The sequence below is a fragment of the Symphalangus syndactylus genome, chromosome 4 (assembly GCF_028878055.3).
Source record: "Symphalangus syndactylus isolate Jambi chromosome 4, NHGRI_mSymSyn1-v2.1_pri, whole genome shotgun sequence".
NCBI lineage: Eukaryota > Metazoa > Chordata > Mammalia > Primates > Hylobatidae > Symphalangus > Symphalangus syndactylus.
This window is the reverse complement of record NC_072426.2, coordinates 78,752,672-78,769,328: the sequence shown is the minus strand read 5'-3', so window position 1 is coordinate 78,769,328 and position 16,657 is coordinate 78,752,672. Positions and strand designations below refer to the sequence as shown.

General features: G+C 40.5%; 1 protein-coding gene across 8 annotated transcripts in view; it reads right to left on the bottom strand.

Annotated features, from left to right (window-relative positions):
• LOC129480814 (zinc finger protein 33A) overlaps nt 1-16,443 on the bottom strand; it is a 51,335-nt gene extending 34,892 nt beyond the window's left edge. For 2 of the 8 annotated variants that reach the window (XM_055275174.2, XM_063637353.1), the window contains exons 1-5: nt 16,202-16,373; nt 14,156-14,208; nt 10,492-10,577; nt 9,528-9,672; nt 9,157-9,252 (exon numbers count right to left, since the gene is read on the bottom strand). In XM_055275174.2, coding sequence (XP_055131149.1) covers nt 9,157-9,252; nt 9,528-9,672; nt 10,492-10,577; nt 14,156-14,208; nt 16,202-16,341 — 520 coding nt within the window. In that variant the 5' untranslated portion in view covers nt 16,342-16,373. The other 6 variants (XM_063637354.1, XM_055275178.2, XM_055275179.2 and 3 more) reach the window with 6 other exon arrangements.
• Nucleotides 16,444-16,657: the final 214 nt, after the last annotated feature.

Sequence of the window (16,657 nt, the reverse complement as noted above, 5' to 3'; positions counted from 1 at the left end):
ACAAAATAGATTAGAGGTTGCCACAGACTGGTTGGAAGGAGGAATGAGCAGTTACCACTTAATGGTGAGAGTTTCTGTTCGGAATGATGACAAATGACCAAAAAATGATGCTGGGTCAACGGGATTTCCACAAGAAAATAAAGTTAGAAAATAAAGTTAGATCCCTACTTTGACTATATACAAAAATGAACTGAAAATAAGAGCTAAAACAATAAAATGTTTAGAAGAAAACATGAGGAAATCTTTGGGTTTGCTGATGGATTCTTACCTATGACATAAAATACACGAGCAACAAAAGAAAAACTAAGTAAGGCTGGGTGTGGTGGCTCACGCCTGTAATACCAGCACTTTGGGAGGTCAAGGCGGGTAGATCACCTGAGGTCAGGTGTTCAAGCCTGGCCAACATGGTGAAACCCTGTCTCTACTAAAACCACAAAAATTAGCCGGGCATGGTGGCATGTGACTGTAGTCCCAGCTACTCGGGAAGCTGAGGCAGGAGAATCACTTGAACCCAGGAGGCGGAGGTTGTGGTGAGCCAAGATCGCACCACTGCACTCCAGCCTGGGTGACAGGGTGAGACTCTGTCTCAAAAACAACTATCTATCTATCTGTCTATCTATCTATCTACACATTAAAAATAATTCAGTGGTACCCCAAAAAGCTAAAAGAAATACACTTTGATAAAACAATTCTACTCCTAGGTTTATAACCAAAAGAACTGAATACAGGAACTTGAGCAGATAATGATATGCCAGTGTTCACTGAAGCATTATTCACAACAGCCAAAAGGTGTATGACCCAAGTGTACATCAACAGATGAATGGATTAAACAGCCAGAAAAGAAAGTCTTGATAACTTGTTACAATACAGATGAAAGCTGAAAGCATCATGCTAAGTGAAATAAGGCAGACATGAAAGGCCAAATGTTGTCACACTACTGACATGAAATATTCACAACAGTCAAAACTCAGACAGGCAAACTAGATAAGAGGTTACCACAGGCTGGTGGGGGGTGGGGGGGAATGAGTAGTTACTGTTAATAGCAATAGAGTTTCTGTTTGAAATAATGAAAATGTTTTAGAAATTGTGGTAATGGCTATACAAGATTGTGAGTGTAATGCCACTGGACTGTACGCTTAAAAACTGTTAAAATGGCAAATTTCATGTTACATATATTTTACCACACACAAAACAAGATATTGTTAAAATGCTCCAGCATCATTTGCTGAATACCTGACTGAATTTCTTTTGCATTTTTGTCAACAGTTTGTCAAATGTCTTAGCTTCGGCAGACTGTGTGGCTTAAACAACAGAAGTTTATTTCCTCAAGGTTCCGAATGCTGGAAGTCTGAGATCAGGACGCTAGCATGGCCAGGGCCTGGTAAGGGTCTCTTCCCAGCTTGCAGAAGGCCACTGCGTGTTCACATCGCCTTTCCTCTATGCACATGGTGAGCGAGCAAGCTCACTTCCTCTTCCTGTAAGGCACTAACCTCATCTTGAGGACGCCACCCTCATGACTTAATCTAACCCTAATTACCTGCCAAGGGCTCCATATCTCCAAACACCACCACACTGAGGGTGAGGGCTCCAACATATGAATTTTTGGGAGACATGAACATATAGTCTATAACAGCATAATCAATGTTGAGGTTTTCTATTCTTTTCCACCGTTCTATATGTATGTTCTACCAATGTGTATATTCTACCAACATCCTATCCTCTTGATTATTACAGCTACTAATATATACATACAGTAGTCACTCCTTATTCAAGGGGGGTACATTTCAAGACACCCAGTGGAAGCCTGAAACCTCAGATATTATTGAGCCCTATAAATATTATGTTTTTTCGTAAATATACAAACCTATGATAAAGTTTAATTCATAAATTAGGGACAGGGAGAGATTAACATCATAAAATAGAAAAGTTATAACAATATGCCAGCATCACTACTCCTGCACTTTAGGGCCATTATTAAGTAAAATAAGGGTTACCTGAACACCTATCGTGACAATAAATAAGACAGTTACTAAGTAATTAACTCATGGGTAGCACGTACAGCCCGGGTATGCTAGACATAGGGTTGATTCATGTCCTGGGACAGGACAGTGCAAAATTTCGTCATGCTACTCACAACAGTGTGCAATTTAAAACTTAGGAATTATTTATTTCTGAAGTTTCCTATTTAATATTTTTGAACCACAGTTGGCCTCAGGTAACTGAAACTGCAGAAAGCAAAACCACAGAAAAGGGGAGACTAATGTAATAAGCCTTAACACTGGATACAATAATTTCTACTATTCTTTTTCTCAAAACTTTTGAGAAAAATTTTCTCAAAATTGTTTCAACTGTTTATGACTTTGACTGTTTATACGAATTTTGGAATAAGTTTATTTAAAGCTGAGAAAAGCCTTACTGGAATCTTGACAGGAATACCATTAAACCTACAGATCAATTTGGAGAGAACTGGCATACTTACTAAGTTGAGTTTTCCAATCTATCAAGAGACCATGTGTCTTCATTTATTTCTATTATCTTTCATCAGCGTTTATAATTTTCAGCACAAGTCCTATACATATTTTGTTCAATTTATACCAAAGTATTTAATTTTCTATGGAATAAGTGGTATTATGTTTTTAATTCAGATTTCCATATGTTCATTTTTAGCAGAGAGAAATTGACTATATGTGTTCATCTTGGATCCTGAAACTTTTTGGAAATCATTCATTCATTCAGGGAGGTTTTCATTTTTTCTTTTGTTTGTTTTTGAGACGGAGTTTCACTCTTGTTGCCCAGGCTGGCATGCAATGGCGTGATCTCGGCTCACAGCAACCTCCGCCTCCCAGGTTGAAGCAATTCTCCTGCCTCCCGAGTAGCTGGGATTACCTGCATGCACCACCACACCCAGCTAATTTTGTATTTTTAGTAGAGACGGGGTTTCTCCATATTGGTCAGGCTGCTCTTGAACTCCCGATCTCAGGTGATCCACCTGCCTCGGCCTCCCAAAGTGCTGGGATTATAGGCATGAGCCACTGCGCCTGGCCTGAGGTTTTTATTTTCTAAGATTCTCTGTAATATTCTACATATACAATCATGTCATACGTAAATATAAAGTTTTATTTCTTCTCTACGTGTATGACTTCTATTTCATTTTCTTGCCTCACTGTGCTTGGTAGAAGTTACAGTACTACAATGAATAAGAGTGGCAAGAGCAAACATCCTTGCCTTGTTCCCAGTTTTACAGGGAGAACATTCATCTTACCAGCAAATATATTTGCTATAGATATTTTGTGCATGTTCATTTATCAAATTGAGGAAGATCCTCTAAATGTCTAGTATGGAGAGTTTTTATCATGGATAGATATTGCATTTTGCCAAATCCTTTCTCTATATTAACTGATGTTATGTAATTTTTCTTCTTTAGCCTATGATGGGTTAATTACATTGATCGATTTCTGAATGTTGAACCAGCCTTGCTTCTGTAACTCAAGTAAATCCCACTTGGTTATTATGGTGTATACTTTTTACATGACTGTTTTCTATTTGCTAGTATTTTGTTAAAGATTTTTGCTACTAAAATTATGGGAGGTATAGGTCTGTAGTCGTATTATTTTTGTACTGTCTGTATGGTTTTGGCATCAAAATAATTTTTTAAATGTGTTAAGAAATGTTCCCTCTTGGCCAGGTGCGGTGGCTCACACCTGTAATCCCAGCACTTTGGGAGGCCGAGGTGGGCGGATCATGAGGTTAGGAGTTTGAGACCGGCCTGGCCAATATGGTGAAACCCCATCTCTACTAAAAGTACAAAAATTAGCCAAGCGTGGTGGCATGTTCCTGTAGTCCCAGCTACTTGGGAGGCTGAAGCAGAACAATCATTTGAACCTGGGAGGCAGAGGTTGCAGTGAGCCGAGATTACACCACTGCACTCCAGCCTGGGTGACTGAGCAAGTCCATCTAAATAAATAAATAAATAAATAAAATAAATGTTCCCGCTTCTATTTTCTGAGGACATTGTGTAAAATCATCATTAATTCTTGTGTAAATGTTTGGTAGAATTCTCTAGTGAGGACTACAACTCTCTTGTACTTGGAAATTGGTTTTTTGGAGATTTTTATTTAAAATTTAAATTCTTTGATTCAAATTATGTCAACCTTTATGAAAACCTATGGGTCATTCAAATTATCTATATCACCCTGATTGAGTGGTAATAGTTTGTGGTTTCTGAAGAACTGGTACATTTCTTCTATGTTGTCTTTTTTTTTTTTTTTTTTTTTTGAGACAGAGTTTTGCTCTGTTGCCCAGGCTAGAGTACAATGGCACAGTATCAGCTCACTGCAACCACCCATTCCCTGGGTTCAAGCCATTCTCCTACCTCAGCCTCCTGAGTAGCTGGGACTACAGGCGTGCACCACCACACCAGACTCACTTTTGCATTTTTAGTAGAGATGGAATTTTACCATGTTGGCCAGGGTGGTCACAAACTCTTGACCTCAGGTGATACACCCACCTTGGCCTCCTAAAAGTGCTGGGATAACAGGCATGAGCCACCACACCTGGCCTATGTTGTCATATTTATAAACATAAAGTTGTTGACAAGATTCCCTTATTATACTGTTAAATGGATGGTGGAGTGATATTCCCTGTTTCATTCCAGATATTGATGATTTGTCATCTCATTTTATATTTTTAATCAATATTGCTAGACATTTATCAATTTTATTGATTTTTTTCCCAAAGAACCCTATGTTTCATTAGTTTTCTCTACTTTTTCCTATTTTCAATTTTACTGATTTCTGCTTCCAGTGTTATTTTCGTCCTTCTACTTGACAGAGGTTTTATTTTGCTCTTTGCTAGTTTCTTAAGGTAGAAAGTCAATTATGGGTTTGCGACCTATCATCTTCTCTATTGTCAGCATTTAGTGCTATAAATTTCTCTATCAGCACTGCTTTAGCTACCTCCCACATATATTGATATGGTATAGTCTCATTTTCATCAAGTCTATGCATTTCTATTATTGAATTTGAGGCCCCTTCTTCACTCCAGACTTTATTTAGAAGTCTGATGTTTAATTTCTAAATGATTAGATATTTTTCTATTGTCATTCTATTACTGATTTGTAGTTTGGTTTCATTATGGCCAGAAAACATACATACTCAGAATGATTTCAATTCTTTTAAATCTGCCAAGGTTTATTTATGGCCCAGGATATGGTCTATCTTTCTGAATATTCCATGGACACCTGAGAAAAAAATTTTATTTTGCTATTGTTGGGCACTATTCTTTTTTCTTTTTCTTTTTTCTTTTTTTTTTTTTTTTTGAGACAGAGTCCCATTCTGTAACCCAAGCTTTGTAACAAAATCTTGGCTCACTGCAACCTTCGCCTCCCAGTTCAAGCGATTCTCCTGCCTCGGCTTCCTAAGCAACCAGGACTACAGGCATGCGCCACCATGCCTGGCTAATTTTTGTATTTTTAGTAGAGAGGGTTTCACCATGTTATCCAGGCTACTCTTGAATTCCTGACTTCAAGCAATCCACCCGCCTCTGCTTCCCAAAATGCTGGGATTACAGGCATGGACCACCACACCCGGCCTTGTTGAGCACTATTCTACAATGTTGCTTCAGTCCTGTTGGCTGATGTTGCTGTCTTGTTTTTCTGTATCTGCTAGTAATCGTGGCTAGTAATTCTACCAATTGCTAAGAGTGAAGTGATGAATTTTCCAACTACGATTAAAAATGTGCTTTTCTCTTTTCAGCTCAATCAGTTCTGTTTTGTGTTTTTTGAGGTTTGCTAGAGACACATTTAGGATCATTGCATTTTTGTTGGATTGATCCTTTTATCATTATATAATGTTCTTTTTGTCTAATAATTTTCTTTGCTCTGGAGTCTACTGTATTTTATATTAATAGTGTCACTGTTTTGATTGTACAGTTTATCTTTTTATATACTTTATCAACCTACGTTGTTCACTATGTTATGAGTTTCCTAAGAAAACATTTTTAGGATAGGTGGAGCAAGATGGTGGAATAGAGAACACCACCGATCATACCCACTCCCCTGCAGGAAGACTAAGATTGGCAACTATCTACACAAAATAAGCAGTTTCACAGGAACTAAAAGTCAGGTAAGCACTTACAGAGCAAGGTTTTCACTTCATATGGCTGAAAAAGAACAGTTTGGAAGTTCCTGAAAAAACTAATAGAGCTATCATATGATCCAGCAATCCCACTCCTAGGTATATACCCTAAAGAAAAGAAATCAGTACATCATTAAGATATCTCTGCTCCCATGTTTACTGCAGCACTGTTCACAAGAGCTAAGATTTGGAATCAACCTAAGTATCCATTCACAGACAAACAGATAAAGAAAATGTGGTACATATACACAATGGAGTACCATTCAGCCATAAAAAAGAATGAGAGATCCTGTCATATTCAACAACCTAGATGGAAATGGAGGCACAGAATGTTAAATTTTGCATGCTCTCACTTATTTGTGAAAGCTAAAAATTAAAACAACTGAACTCATGGAGGTGAGGTAGAAAGTAAAAGGACAGTTACCAAAGACTGGGAAAGGTAGTGGGGGCGGGGGGGAAGGTGAGGATGGTTAAAGGCTACAGAAAAATAGTCAGAAAGAATGAATAAGACCGAATACTTGCTAGCGCAACAGGGTCACCATAGTCAAATTTAACTGTACATTTTAAAGTGACTAAAAGAGTATAACTGGATTGTTTATAACACAAAAGATCAATAATCACATTAGGGTGAATGTGATTATTACACATTGCATGCCTGTATCAAAACATCTGTACTCCAAAAATATATATACCTACTATGTACTCATAAAAATTAAAAATTTTAGAATCATTTTATGTTTTTCCCACTCTACCAATTTATATTTTAATTAGTATACTTTGATCATTTATATTTAAGGTAAATATTGCTCTGTTAGGCTGCTATTTGTTTTGTTTTCTGTTTTCCATTCATCTTTTAGATTCCATCTTGGTTTATTTATAGTGTTTCTAAGTGTATCACATTTTATAGTATTCTCAGTAGTTGCTCTAAGTATAAAAATGTACATATGTAACTTATCAGTCTATCAGACATTTTACCACTTCAAGTGAAATGTACCAAGTTTCATTCCACTTAGGCCCCTTTACCCTCCCCATTTTTAAAATATAATTGTCTTAAGTGTTTCCACTACATACAGAGCATTTTGCTCCAACCATCAAAAATGATTCTAGAAACTCATAAGAAAAATATATTTATCCCTATTTTTGCCAACCTCCAATCTTCTTTCTTGCCTGCATTCCAAGCCTTCTTGTGTTATTTCCATTCTATTTAGAGAACTTCTAGCCAATTTTTAAAGGTAGGTTTGCTAGCAACATTTTCTCTTAGCTTCCCTGTCTAATAATGCCTTTAGTTCCCCTTTATGCATGAATATAGTTTCAAAAGATACAGACTTTTTATTTGATAGTGCTTTCCTCTCAGTACTTGAGAAAATATACTAACTACTTCCTTCCAGCCACCACAGTTTCAGAAGAGAAACCCACAGTCATTCCCTGTAGGGAATGCGTTGTTTCTCTCTGGCTACTTTGAAAATTTGGGTCTTTGGTTTTCAAAAATTTAATTAGAGTGTGAGTTTGCCACGGACTTATTTGATGTTACTTCAGACTCGGGAATGTGTAGTTTTATATCTTTTTGCTAAATTTGAGAAGGTCCAGACATTACTTCTTCAAATACTTTAAACACCTCTTTCCCCTCCTTCTGATGTTACAAACGTTAGTTCTTTCGTTATTGCCCCACTTTCCAAATACTGAGAGAATCAAACTTCATCCCATTCCCTCCTGCCTTCTGGCTTTGTCTAAGCTACCACAATCACTCATAAGGAAAACTACCACAGGCCTTTAATGAGCTCTCTATGCCCTATGCCATGCCCAATATTTTCCCTACAGAGGTGGGAAAGAGCTTATAGAAATATAAATCAGATGTTGCTCATCTGCTGAAAATCTACCACTAAATTAAAAATAAAATTAACTGAATAAGGCTTATGATAGGCTCACCTTTGGACTCTAGCTGCCTCCCTCACCTCACCTCCTGCCTTTCTTCCAATCAACCCCTCCCTTCAGCCACTGTGACTTTTTGGTTATTCCTGAAACCCACCAACCACATTCCTGTCCAAGGCTAGCAGCTGCTATTACCTCTGCTGAAAAGGGGCAGAATCCTCATGGCTCACACAGTCATTTCATTCAAATTTCTGCTCTAATGTTGACCTAATTAAGGTTTCCCCTGACTGTTCTTTAAAGTACCACATTTAGCCAATCTAACTTGCTTTAATTTCTTTCATAGTCTTTAAAACCACAGAACATTTAATATACATATACATATAAGTATACATAATAAACTTAGAGACATAATTTTTTTATTTTTTTATATTTATTTACTTATTTTTGAGACAGAGTCTCACTCTGTTGCTCAGGCTGGAGTGCAGTGGTGCAATCTCAGCTCACTGCAACCTTTGCCTCCTGGGTTCAAGTGATTCTCCTGCCTCAGCCTCCCAATTAGCTGGGATTACAGGCATCTGCCACCACACCCAGCTAATTTAGTATTTTTAGTACAGATGGGGTTTCACCATGTTGGCCAGGCTGTTGTCGAACTCCTGACCTCAAGTGATCTGCCTGCCTCGACCTGTGCTGGGATTACAGGTGTGAGCTACCACACCCGGCCTAATGTTTTTCATCATTATATCCTCAGCACAGACCAAGTATACAAACATTATTTGCTGAGTTTAAAAATGAGTGTATAAAAAATTCTGACAACAGAATAAACACAAAACAATGGAGGTAAGCTAGGACACTGAAAGTGCTTTGAGAAAAATGATAACCAAGAAAAACAACAGTAAAGTTGAGGTGGGCAAAGACTGAACTATTGGCAGGTATAAGAATAGTAAACATTCAAAAAATGATTAAAAAAGGAGGAATTTTTTGTGAGTAGTATCTGGAGGTTTGATTTAGGAATCAGCATTCTCCATCACTTCCAGAGGTTAGGACCCCTATGGAGATGTTCTTGAAAAATGTTCCAAAGTTGCCAAACCCTGAATTAACTACTGGGAAACAACAAATCCCCTGATGTGAATCTGTGCAGTACATATTAACTCACCTGGAAAGCTCTGGCTTGGGAATTCTTCCTCCAGTCTCCATGGCTCTTCTCCTTGTTCCAGCCTGAAGATCACCTCTGGTTTATGAACACAATACCCTGTTAACAGGAAATAATTTAGGATTTGGACCAAGCAGTCTAGACTTCAGGCCTTTGAAGCAGGAAGAAGCTTCTGGGGCTGCTTCAAGTTGTCAGTGGAACATTTTCACTGGAGAGGTGAACACAAGTATCTTCTGGTGCTCAAAGGTGATCAATCAACACTGACTCCTGAAGCCTAACCTTAAGTATCATTAAACTATACAGACTGCCCATATGCTTCATAATCAAAAGAATAAACAAATGCTATTTAGAATGATACAGTGAACAGACCTTACCCACTGAGACAAGGTTGCCATAGTTCTCCAGCATCACATCTCTATACAGAGCCCTCTGACTAGGGTCTAGGTGCTGCCACTCCTCCTGGGTGAAGCCCACAGTCACATCTTTAAATGATACCGATCCCTGGAACTTCTGTTCTACCTGAAACGTTCAGAATTAGCTGGCATGAAAAAAGAAGTATGGGCTAATCCTTACCATGATTATTATTCACAGAATATTCGTTTTGCTTTATACTTTTAGGGAAAAAGAAATCATAACAGAAATATTCTGCCATTAATGCATTAAGATATTAATTCATGCAAAAGAAATTATCAAGTTCTTACAATGTACCTGGAACTATCATCACTGCTGGAAATACTAAGATTAATAAAATTCTTCCTGTGTTCAAAGAACACACAGAGTGGTAAGAAAATATATGTGGTAGTATGTTACAAGTACTAATGCGAAAGTACAAACACAATAGACTAACATTAGGAGCAAAGTTAGCTCTGTTTTGAGCTTAACAGAGGAAGTACAGCTGTTGGTTGAATTATGAAAAACACTCTATTACGTTCTTCATAAGCATGGGGCCATGGTACGAGCAAAGGTGAGGGCCTCCAACACACTGCAGACATCAACAAAATGGCAGACAGCACAGGAGATGGCCTGGTGCTGTCTTAAAAAAAAAAGCCAAGGAAATGGGTTATAGAGTAATTTTAGACCGATGGGCTTCAAAGTATTTGATCATTTACCATTTTAAAGAATATTACTGAGAACTACAGATTTATATTTACAAATCACAGAAATAAATTGTCAGTACCTTTATTATGAATTCTAATTTAATTCTCATTTGGATTTAAAAATGTAGAAAAAGAGCCTGACATTTTCTTCATCGCAATACATATTCTGGGTTCTAATCCTTTAATTCAGAGACAGTAATAAGGATGTGTAGAAAATAGAAAGATTTTGGAACTATTATACTTGAAACCTCTGTGGAGTACATAGGAGAAGACACCCAAGTGGATTGTTCTGGATATCCTCTAGGGCACATCTTTTAGGGATCACTGCTATGAAAAAGGGAGAGCCAAAGATGAGATGTGAGCATATACTGCAATTACGTGACCAGGTTTTGTTTACAGAACCAACTCTATTGAGAATGGCAAAGGACAAAACAACATTTACATAAACTACTGTAGAAGAAACCAGGATGCAAATAGGGCATGGATAATAGGAGACAAGAGCAACAAAATGTGGTCACCAATTCATTAAGAAAAAAAATGTTTCTCTGGCTATCTCCATGAACAGCTGCCCAGATACTAGGACCACAATGTAAACCAGGAACGTTAGGGCAAAATAGGTTGGACACAGTATTGTAGCAAGAAACATCCTAATTATATTAAATTTGAAGCATAGGCTTGGCACCATGGCTCACACCTGTAATCTCAGCACTTTGGGAGGCTGAGATGGGTGGATCACCTGAGGTCAGGAGTTAGAGACCAGCCTGACCAAAATGGTGAAACCCCATCTCTACTAAAAATACAAAAAATTAGCCAGGCGTGGTGGCGGGTGCCTGTAATCCCAGCTACTTAGGAGGCTGAGAAAGGAGAATCCCTTTAACCTGGGAGGCAGGCGTTGCAGTGAGCCGAGGTCAGCACCACTACACTCCAGCCTGGGTAACAAGAGCAAAATTTCAACTAAAAAAAAAAAATGAAGCATAATATGAAGATCAAGAATGAAACAAGGACTACAGAGACATTTATAATATAGTGATGTTCAAAGCCATCAAGATAAAATCAGAAGGTTGTCAGAAAACTGGGGAAAGAAAATAATCAAGAATGGAATTGGAGGCCAGGCACAGTGGCTCACATCTGTAATCCTAGTCCTTTGGGAGGTCAAGGCAGGTGGCTCACTTGAGGTCAGGAGTTCAAGACCAGCCTGGCCAACATGGCAAAACCCTATCTCTACTAAAAATACAAAAACATTAGCCAGGCGTGGTGGCAGGTGCCTGTAATCCCAATTCCTCGGGAGGCTGAGGCAGGAGAATCACTTGAACCCAGGAGGTGGAGGTTGCAGTGAGCTGAGATCATACCACTGCACTCCAGCCTGGGCAACTCTGTCTCAAAAAAAAAGGTAAGTGATTCTTCCCAAATTTATATATAGGTTAAATTCAACCCCAAAGAAAGTCTCAGCGAGTTATTTTATTAATACTAACAATATTTATATGGAAATGCAAGGAACTAGGAAGAACTAGGATCTTGCTGAAGAAAAAATGTGTTAACCCACTACTAGACGCTAAGATGTTTCACCAAGTGTGGTACTGGCACAACCAGCCAACAGAACATAGTCCAAAAAACACGCAGACATATATGTACACATAATTGATGACAAATATCACAATGTAAAACAGTGGGGAAAGAATGGTGTTTTCAAAAATAATTCTACATTAACCACATGAAAAAAGGAATCTGACATCTACCTCATACAAAAGTAGACACTCATTCCAATGAAAGAGATGTAAATGTGAATGCCAAAACAATAAATATTTTAAAAGATAACAAAAAAGAGTATCTTCATGACCTTGAAGTAGGAAAAGTCATCTAGAATAGTACACAACACCAACAAATAAACTTAATAAACTAATTTAGGGATTGGTAAACTTCTTCTGTAAAAAATCAGACATTAAATATTTGGCCAGGCACGGTGGCTCACACCTGTAATCCCAGCACTTTGGCAGGCCAAGGCAGGCGGATCACTTGAGGCCAGGAGTTCGAGACCAGCCTGGCCAAATAAAACCCCGTCTCTACTAAAATACAAAATTAGCTGGGTCTGATGGCACATGCCTGTAATTTCAGCTACTTGGGAGACTTAGCCAGGAGAATCCCTTGGGCCCTGAAGGCAGAGGCTGCAGTGAGCCAAGATCGCACCACTGCATACTTGCCTGGGTGACAGTGAGACTCTCTCCAAAAAAAAAAAAAAATCAGACATCATTAAATTTGGGGCTTTGCAGGCCAAAAGGTTCCTGTCACAACTACTCAACTCTGCCACTGAAGCCACAGATACTGTGGCTTATATGTAAATGAGTGAATGAGCAGGGAGGTGTCAGGATTGTGAGGGGGACAAGACGGCAGCTTCAGGAGTGCTGGCAATGTTTGTTTTGACCTGTGTATTCATTATTTGCGCCATGGATTTGTATAATTCATTAAGTTCTCTATTTAAAATTTAGGGGGTTGTCTATCTATCTGCTACACATGTAGAAATAAGATTCATTAAAAATTAAAATACATAATCCCAGCACTTTGGGAGGCCAAGGCGGGTGGATCACAAGGTCAGGAGACTGAGACCAGCCTGGCCAACATGGTGAAACCCCGTCTCTACTAAAAATACAAAAATTAGCTGGGCATGGTGGTGCATGCCTATAATCCCAGCTACTCGGGAGGCTGAGGCAGGAGAATCACTTTAACCAAGGAGTCGAGGCAGGAGAATCACTTGAACCAGGGAGTCGGAGGCTGCAGTGAGCCGAGATCACACCACTGTGCTACAGCCTGGCGACAGAGCAAGACTCTGTATCAAAAAAAAAAAAAAAAATTAAAATACATTTTAATTTATTAGCTGGGTACAGTGGCTCACGCGGGTAATCTCAGCACTTTGGGAAGCCGAGGAGGGAAGATCACGAGGTCAAGATATCAAGACCATCCTGGCCAACACAGTAAAACCCCGTCTCTACTAAAAATACAAAAATTAGCCAGGTGTGGTGGTGCACACCTGTAGTCTCAGCTACTCAGGAGGCTGAGGCAAGAGAATCACTTGAACCCGGGAGGCAGAAGTTTCAGTGAGCCAAGATCGCGCTACTGTACTCCAGCCTGGCAAGAGAGCGAGATTCTGTCTCAAAAAAATAATAAAAAAATTAAAATTAAAATACATTTTAATTTACTGATCAAACACTACATCCAAAAGAAAATTGGAACCTGTGTAAAATAATTTAAAAAGCAGTTTGACTCAACAGGCTGCACTCATTTCAGGGTTATCACTGGAAGGTTATTCACTGTGGGTCCCCATGTTATGACTAAAAAAGGTATCTGCCAGGAAGTCTTTGTGTCTTCAGAGGAGTCAGTCTGTCTGTATCCAGTGTCTTCCTTTCTGCCATGGTTGTTGGAAACATAAGAAACATAAGAAGCTCAACTTATTGACTCTAACTTGGCCCTGTTATTGATCTGTTACTTTACATTTTCTGGGAAGTTCCATTTTTATCTATTACTAATTTCTCATCTTAACATATTGACTCTTGGCCAGACATGGTGCCTCACGCTTGTAATCCCAGCACTTTGGGAGACCGAGGCGGGCGGATGGACTGAGCTCAGGAGTTCACGACCAGCCTAGGCAACACGGTGAAACCCCGTCTCTATTAAAATGCAAAAAATTAGCCAGGCGTGGCAGCGTGCGCCTGCAGTCCCAGCTACTCGGGAGGCTGAGGCAGGAGAATTGCTTGAACCTGGGAGGCAGAGGTTGCAGTGAACCGAGATGGGGACACTGTACTCCAGCCTGCGCGACTCCGTCTCACACACAAAAAAAAACCCCACCATATTGACTCTTACAAATCTCACAAAGTCCACTGCAAAATCAAGTAGGGAATTGATAAACAACTTACCTTGTTCATTTTGTTCTGTTCTTGGAAAGACGGAGACAACTCTGAAGATACAGCTGAGTTAGAAAAAGAGGAATGCGGTCATGAAAGATTTGGCCTGCCTGGCAACTCCCGGATTCTTCTGCCCTAAGAAGCCATACACACCCACTAGGTAAAATGCTCCTTCTGGGAGAATATCAATGTCCTCTGACACTTCGGAATAGGCGGTAGAAATGGTGAAAGAACACCCTAATATTACTCCAACATAATTATGTAGCTCTTGGGCACAAGATTTTTTTTTTTTTTTTTTTTTTTTTTTTCCTTCTTGTCTTTTTTTTTATTATACTTTAGAGTTTTAGGGTACATGTGCACAATGTGCAGGTTTGTTACATATGTATCCATGTGCCATGTTGATTTCCTGCACCCATTAACTCGTCATTTAGCATTAGGTGTATCTCCTAATGCTGTCCCTCCCCCCTCCCCCCACCCCACAACAGTCCCCAGAGCGTGATGTTCCCCTCCTGTGTCCATGAGTTCTCATTGTTCAATTCCCACCTATGAGTGAGAACATGCGGTGTTTGGTTTTTTGTCCTTGCGATAGTTTACTGAGAATGATGTTTTCCAGTTTCATCCATGTCCCTACAAAGGACACGAACTCATCATTTTTTATGGCTGCATAGTATTCCATGGCGTATATGTGCCACATTTTCTTAATCCAGTCTATCGTTGTTGGACATTTGGGTTGGTTCCAACTCTTTGCTATTGTGAATAGGGGCACAAGATTTTTTACCGGGTGAAAGTAAATATTTGCTTCCTAAGGATTTCAATCTCCCTCGGTGTTAACAAAAAAAGTATAATGACAATATTGGCCAAACAAGTTAACAATATATTTAATGAAGGAACATTAACACTAAAACCATTGTAAAAATAAGACTAAGCTATCAATTTTCCCAGTAATGTTACTTAACCTCTGGTGAGTGACTCCACAGAAAGCCATAAGCGGCAGTGCTTCAAAGAAAAACTCTGTTTTAATTTCTTCATCTAACTTTGTTGCTATTTCTCAAAGGGATATTTTAAACTCGTTTTGATGTGTGTGGAAAAGTAGACAGTACTGGCTTAGGGGTCAGGAGATGTGACTTAGTCTTCCCTACTAACAAACTGTGATCCTGAACAAGTCAGTAACCTTGACCAAAAAAACAAAAAAAATCTTTTTCTTCTAACAAATGAGGCAAAATTAGGTAATTTTTTTTTTTTTTTGAGACGGAGTTTCGCTCTTGTTGCCCAGTCTGGAGTGCAATGGTGCGATCTTGGCTACCTGTAACCTCCGCCTCCCCGGTTCAAGCAATTCTCCGCCTCAGTAGCTGGGATTACAGGCATGCGCCACCACGCCCGGCTACTTTTCGTATTTTTAGTAGGCTACTTTTCGTATTTTTAGTAGAGACGAGGTTTCACCATGTTGGTCAGGCTGGTCTCGAATTTCTGACCTCAGGTGATCCACCCGCCTCGGCCTCCCAAAGTGCTGAGATTACAGGCGAGAGCCACCGCGCCAGGCCAAAATTAGGTAATTCTTCAAGATCTTTCCTGTGTGCAAGATCAAGTTAGGACAGAGGAACAGCAAATACCAAGATGCAGTGATGGACCTGACTGGAGGGCAGTTCGGAACCTAAAGAGGATGAATGCAGAACGTGGAACGGAGTCTGTCTGTCTGGCGGGCGACTGCACCCGCCCTTCCCCGCCCAGGTACCGCGGCGCCCTAGCACACGCGCACATGCGCACACGCTAGACCAGAGAACTGCCCCTCCCGCAAGGCTCAGCGCGCGAAACGCGCAAGCGCACAAGCCCTCCTCCGCGACCCCCACAAACGGGGCGACACACGCGGCGCAGCCCGCTCCGTACAGAGGCTGCGCCTTTGAGGAACCGGCCTAGCGTCGTGGCCGACACGGTGCAGCCCCGCCGTCCCCGGCTTCCCGTGTGAGGTCCCGGGGCCTCCTCCCCACCACCTGGCACCGGCCCCCTGCCGCCCGCCCCAGGAGTCGCGCGGGGCTCCCTCTCCGTCCCTGCCCAACCCACCGGGGCCTACCGCATTCCCTTATCGGGTTGCATTCGCCATAGAAGAGCGCGTAGACCCTTGAAATCCCGGGATCGCCTCCCACGCAAAACCTGAGAAAAACGAAAGGGGGAAACGCAGAGGTAGCCGGCGGACGGGGCATGCGTAGAGCCCACGCGCACAGCCTGATGCTGTTGGCGCCCAACCTGAAAACTACCTTTCCCGTGAGGCCGCGGGAGCAGCCCTTCGGGATTGGCAGAGAGGTGCCCCGCCAGGCAGTGGGCAGATGCTGTCTGAGTTGGTGCCGGAACTGCCTGCAGCCCTAGCTCTCCTGGGGCCCCCCAAAGGGATATACTGCAGGGGAGGTATGTGTGCAGCCAGTGTGCAGTTTAGACACGGACGCTCAAGGAAAGGACAGCTGCGTGTCAGTTTCACTTTAAATGTTAGGAAATAGATCTCATCGATACAGTTTAAAAGAC